The 6,000-nt window shown below is 41.3% G+C and overlaps 1 protein-coding gene across 1 annotated transcript in view; it reads right to left on the reverse strand.

The window, feature by feature from the left end:
- The window catches only part of LOC126088235 (beta-hexosaminidase subunit beta-like), a 161,810-nt gene extending 157,435 nt beyond the window's left edge, over window positions 1-4,375 (reverse strand). The window contains exon 1 of the mRNA XM_049906364.1: window positions 4,169-4,375. Coding sequence (XP_049762321.1) covers window positions 4,169-4,375 — 207 coding nt within the window. The remainder of the gene's footprint in view (window positions 1-4,168) is intronic.
- Between the last annotated feature and the right edge of the window lie 1,625 nt (window positions 4,376-6,000).

Here is a 6,000-nt window from a genome sequence, read left to right on the forward strand (position 1 = left end):
AATGGTGATGGAGTGAAGGTGTAAGTAGGCTGTTTATGTTTTCTTATTGGTAACGCCACGTAGCGCTCTGTATGAAAATCACTGGCTGTGCTGTGTGCAGTCTGTGGTTAGTTTGCATTGTTGTCTGCCATTGTAGTGTTGGGCAGCTGGATGTTAACAGTGCATAGCGTTGCGCAGTTGGAGGTGAGCCGCCAGCAGTGGTGGATGTGGGGAGAGAGATGGCGGAGTTTTGAAATTTGTTATACTGGATATTATGAACTGCTATATTTATTATGACTATCAAGGTAAATACATTGTTTGTTCTCTATTAAAATCTTTCATTTGCTAACTATCCCTATCAGTAGTTAGTGACTTCCGTAGTTTGAATCTTTTATTTAGCTGGCAGTAGTGGCGCTCGCTGTATTGCAGTAGTTCGAGTAACGAAGATTTTTGGTGAGGTAAGTGATTTGTGAAAGGTACAGGTTAATGTTAGTTAGGGCCATTCCTTTGTAGGGATTTCTGAAAGTCAGATTGCGTTGCGCTAAAAAATATTGTGTGTCAGTTTAAGCACAGTCTTGTATAAAATGTTCTAAGGGGACGTTTCAAAGGTCACTATCACTTCACGTTGCACTGACCTCTACGCCCTTTATAATGACTTACAGAGTGTATAACATGTAGCTCTAGACCGGATGTAAATATAGCCAAGTGCCCTTCTTCACAACAAAATCCAAAGTTCCTATGTTCGTCCGGCACTTTGTCCAAGATTTTTTTCTTTCCAGATGAACTAACTATCTACTGCGGCAACTCATTAAGTATGGAAAATATCAGGCTATTTTGAATTTAATTTTAAGTCCGTCTGTAGCTTGGTCCTTGTGCTACAGCAGATGGTGGAAGACGCCAAGTGTATACCACCTCTAATAAAAACCCGCTTAACAAAGCATGGTGTTCAAATCAACCTTCGGGATGATCACAGTATTACAGAAACAGATAAAATTGATGTCAACAGACAGTGTGAATCTTAGGATTAACCGTGATGTGTCCCTTCGTTGTGCGAGGTGTCGCACCACTCAGCTACGCGAAAATTCTGGGAAGCAGACAAACGTTACGACTAACGACGCTGATTGGACAGACGGCAGCTACACATCGGTGATTCTGTCGTGGACGATCTCAATGCTGCAACCTGGTCTGGCGAACCATGTTCGGGCGTCATTTACAATTCGTGACTCACGGTTGACATTTCCGGCTGACTGATCACTTTTATGCGTTTGTTTCCACCCCTTTCAGCACGCTGCAAATTCTGAGCTTATTTAGGAAATGTACTCGTAATTATTGGACACACGCAAATACACACACACAGACAGACACACACACACACACACACACACACACACACACACACACACACACGCACGCACGCACGCACGCACACACACACACACACACACACACACACATTATATTGCCGATCTATTTGACTTGGCCACAGAAAATATCAACACCAGCTAGAATTCTAGCTGTTGCAATAAAAATGCAGACAAGTTGTATTATTAGAAATGTAGACAATTTTGAAAGACATCTCGCTGTAAGCATCGTTTTGGAAAAGGCAAACTATATCCCCATAAAAACGTAAGACTTCTGTTAATATTTCACAAACTTGTTGGACTACGCTCGTAAATACTTCCATTACTTAAGTTTTTTTCTTCTTGGAACAAGCATACCCTCGAACAGTGCCTTGCTAACCTAGGTCAATAACGGGCATTCTGTGCCGAACAGTCTCCGCCTGTCAGCTGACTAAAATTCTTCGTAGGACCTCGCTGTGCTGCGTCTTTTTTCTCGAGCGTTACAAAGAACCGCTGGCGCTAGTGATTCCGTCGACGCCCTTGAACGAGATTCCTCGTTAACCAGCATGCTGTGTAGCGGTAACACAGGAACAGCTTCCCATCGCTGACCCACTTGAGTTGGTAGTTGAGTGCTGTTTCCGTAACAACGCCGTGTTGTGTTCTTTAATACTTTTTACATGCTGGCAAACCTATTGCACGTAACTTAACCGAGTTTTATTGCATATGCTTTCTTGTAAATACATATAAGGATGAAGAATATCGAATGTTAGCAAGTCCCAAAAATCTATTCTCCGTACCTGAAAAAGAATACTATTTCGTGCTCAACGTCCTGGAGGTGTTTAATTTCTCATTTCACCAACCCTTTTCAAGCTTTACACAAAACCAAAATTTGGGACATGGTCGCGGATTAAAAGCGATCCAGAAGTGTAGCATGAATTTCTTTTACTTCCGCCAGTGATCACAAGATTTTCGGTCCTTAAACTAATGGTTTCGCTCAGCAATGACCATTTTCAAATCTGTTTTAGAACGTGTCCTAACATGTCCTATATTAGGATACGTTAAAAAACAGGTCTAAACCGGTAGTTTAAGGACCGAAAGTCTTGTGATCATTGGCGTAAATAAAAGGAATTCAGTCTGTACACAAAATACGTGTTTCGTTGCTATAGTATCACATTCGTCAAAGGCCCGTGTTTTGCGTGTTTAAAAAGCTGTAGTATTTAAAAAGCGGAGCGAAATGTTATTGCGTAGATAACATCTCAAATATAAAATTCGCAGTATGCTTTTGTTTACCTATGTCGATGCATAGGGAACAATCATATCTGGGTCAAGTATAGCATTTATAAGAACAAGATTAATGGAATACCTAATTGGGAAATTTCTTGCTGTAAAAGAAATCTTTTCGTACAGAAATACGTCCGTATTTGCTGTTGGATGTGAACGAACTGAACGACGGTAACGGGAGGTTTCCTATCTTTTGGTTCAAAAAATCGGTCTTTTTTAAATTGAATTTTTGGATCCATAAAAGTGTTTAGAATCCACCCCTGAAACGGTTTTTCCAAATACGGAACAGAAATGTTTGTTATTCGCGGTTGAACAAAAAATTGCAAATGTCTGAAATCGGCCTTTTTCACGGACCAGCTTTTTTCTTTCGGAGGATGAGTTATTGTACCGGTGCTTCGGAGGAAACACACAAAATTCAAATGAAAGTTTGAACTCGCGTGTTTGGAAGTTAGCCCCAAACATTTGCATTCTGGTGCAAAGACTGCGGGCCGGCCGTTGTGGGAGAGCGACTCTAGACGCTTCAGTCTGGAACCACGCGACTGCTACGGTCGCAGGTTCGAATCCTGCCTCGGGCATGGATATGTGTGATGTTCTTAGGTTAGTTAGGTTTACGTAGTTCTAAGTTCTAGGGGGCTGATGACCTCAGATATTAAGTTCCACAGTGCTCAGAGCCATTGAACCATTTTTTGAAAGACTGCGGAGATTGCGACTTTCCTGGCAGTGAGCAGCTTCAACGAAGGGTATTCAGCAATTCTGATGACCATGATAACGATGAACGTCACCCTGGGACTATATTCGACGCAGTTCGTAAAGCATACGGACGACCACCGGATTCAAGCGGCCGAAAACCGCTTGTCACCGGCCGTACGAGCGGCTCTGGAGCAGCGCAGGATGGCCCAGACCGAGCAGAACGCCCTCTTTGAGGAAAGGAAGGACTAGTTTATGGACCCGGAATAACAGCTTGAACGTAAGTTGCATAATATTGCATTTATATGTAGTCAAAATATCAAACGCGTTTTTCTCGAAATGACGTTTTTTTACCGCACGGTATGGTAACTTTAAACCTACTGAACCGATTGGCGTGATTCTTTGTTTCTGACGAAGCTAACTAAATTGTCTAGGAGTTGTACCACTTTTATTCCGATCCATCAACTATAAATATTTTTACTTGGCCGACGAAGTCGGAAAATCGATGAAAAAATCCTACTTTTTTCCAAATGGTCGCCATTTTGTTTCCTATGGCCCTAATAACTTAAGCGAGGTACAACTCCTAAAGGAGTTTCGCTAACGTCAACTCGATTTTGATTTCAGACGAGCCGGCTGACCTGCGACATTCCGTGCGTGGAGGTCTACATCGAAATTTTCTTTCCGACGGCACTTCAGCCTTTGCTCTTCGACATTTCTGCTCGAAAAAATTCCAGTTTGTAGACGAAATATCAATAAACATTTTGACCAAATTTGACATTGATATCTACAACACATCCCGAGAAAAAAATTCTCAAAGAACATGCTTTTTTCGGGCCAAAGATAGTAAACCTCCCCTTAATCTGTATCGGCGCATTTCTTACCTCAAACGTGAAGTTGTCTGGCACTATGAGCACCGACCCCCCGAACCGCTGTTCGTACTGCGGCTTGGGCCACACTCCCCCCTGCGTCGGATGGACACCAGGAATGCCGGCTGGGGTGTATCTGGGGAGGGGCTCTGCCATCGCCACACCCAGCAGGAGCCCGACACCAACGCACGCACGGAGAACGGCTTCCACCTTCCTGTCCATGGTAGGCGGTGCTGTGTACTCTAGCGGCTGTGCGAGCGCACGATTTTATCCGATACGCGCCAGAGTTGTTAGATACGTTCGCAGTGACGTCACAGCGTGATTGCAGCGCCACTACGACCAATTAAAGAGCTCCGTATTGTGATAACGAGTGTAGTACATCGATGCTGTTCGCTCCAAGTAATCAGCTCTCGACGACGCGATTGGGAATGATGGAGTGATTTTTTTCTCAGCTCTCACGATCAGGAATCCTGAATTGTTTAATTCTGTCGGCAGTTTCTATTGCTTCTTTGCCTTGTAATTTTTTTTTATATCTGCGGGCCTTCTTCAACAGTCGTAACTTCGACTAAACAGCTTTTCTGAAAGTACCAAAAGAGACTGTAAGCTTCAGTGGCGGAAAACTGCACTTTAACATCAGCAGGCAAAATAAAATACACTGAAGGATTTGTTATCAAGTACGCTTGCAAAACAAAACAACTGTGGGTGACACTGTCAACTCCTATTAAAACAAAACGTTATCGAAGGCACATAACAATAGTTTTCGACTGCAATAAATGACACACACGGAGACCTTTTGCATGTGAGACAGTCAGATACGAACTCACGACAATAGCAAACATGATGCAGGTCTGTTAAATTATGTTGATATAGAAAAGGCCTTAACTCCAAAATATTTCAAGGGGCACTGTTAGATTTTATGAACTTAAATACAAATGTATAAGAGTAAACATGATTAAGGACACTATTAAACTGAACAGTTATAGACCTGTATAAGATATTAGCAAGCAAATTTAGTACAGTTATTTGTGAGACTTCTAAGATAGGGTTTTAACGTCACCGCCGGTTAATTGGTATTTAATTATTTTACTTGCATTTAATATGAAAGGCAATTTCGAGTTGCAAACTATTTTTATATTACAATGGAAAGCAATGGCGGCAACGTTAAAAAAACTGGGCCGCTTTTCAATAAATGACTGACTTAATTCAGAACATTTATGAAAGTTAATGCAATTTCTTCTGAAAGCAGCAACGGCCCACAGTTATGGTTGGACAGCAAATCTTTTGGTAAAATTTGTTACTGACCGGAAATTGGTATTAAACTGATATTAAACTAATATTAAAATGATTGCAATTTCTATCGTATTTCACAAACAAAAGACTACGGCGCGTGAAGTGGCGCACGCAAACTGTATTAACCAAAAGAAATGCTTTCGTATTTAAGAAAACACACCAAATTATGAATCTGTAAGGGGAGGACATGTCGTTAAACTTTGACAGTTTATTTTAAAGAAATAAAAACCAACTTACACAATTTCACAGAGCCTAACATTTAAAACAAAAGATCCTCTAATGAAACGGGCGATATTCAAATGTACGCACTTGATAATCTGATTTCAAATAACTGCTCCAGTTGTAAATAATTAACAGTCCAAGAAAGATCTCCTACGCCTATTTCACCGAATTTGCAGAATTAATTGCGCAACATGAATCATGCTAAGCAAGAGAGACAAGCACAATGAAGAAAAGAGCAAAAGTGCAGAGCAGAAAAAGATAAAAGAGTGGTGCCGTTGCTTCACGACTATTTAAACTAATTATACATTGCGATCTTTGTATAATTATCGATATAT

Source organism: Schistocerca cancellata, chromosome 6, assembly GCF_023864275.1.
Source record: "Schistocerca cancellata isolate TAMUIC-IGC-003103 chromosome 6, iqSchCanc2.1, whole genome shotgun sequence".
Taxonomy (NCBI): Eukaryota; Metazoa; Arthropoda; class Insecta; order Orthoptera; family Acrididae; genus Schistocerca; species Schistocerca cancellata.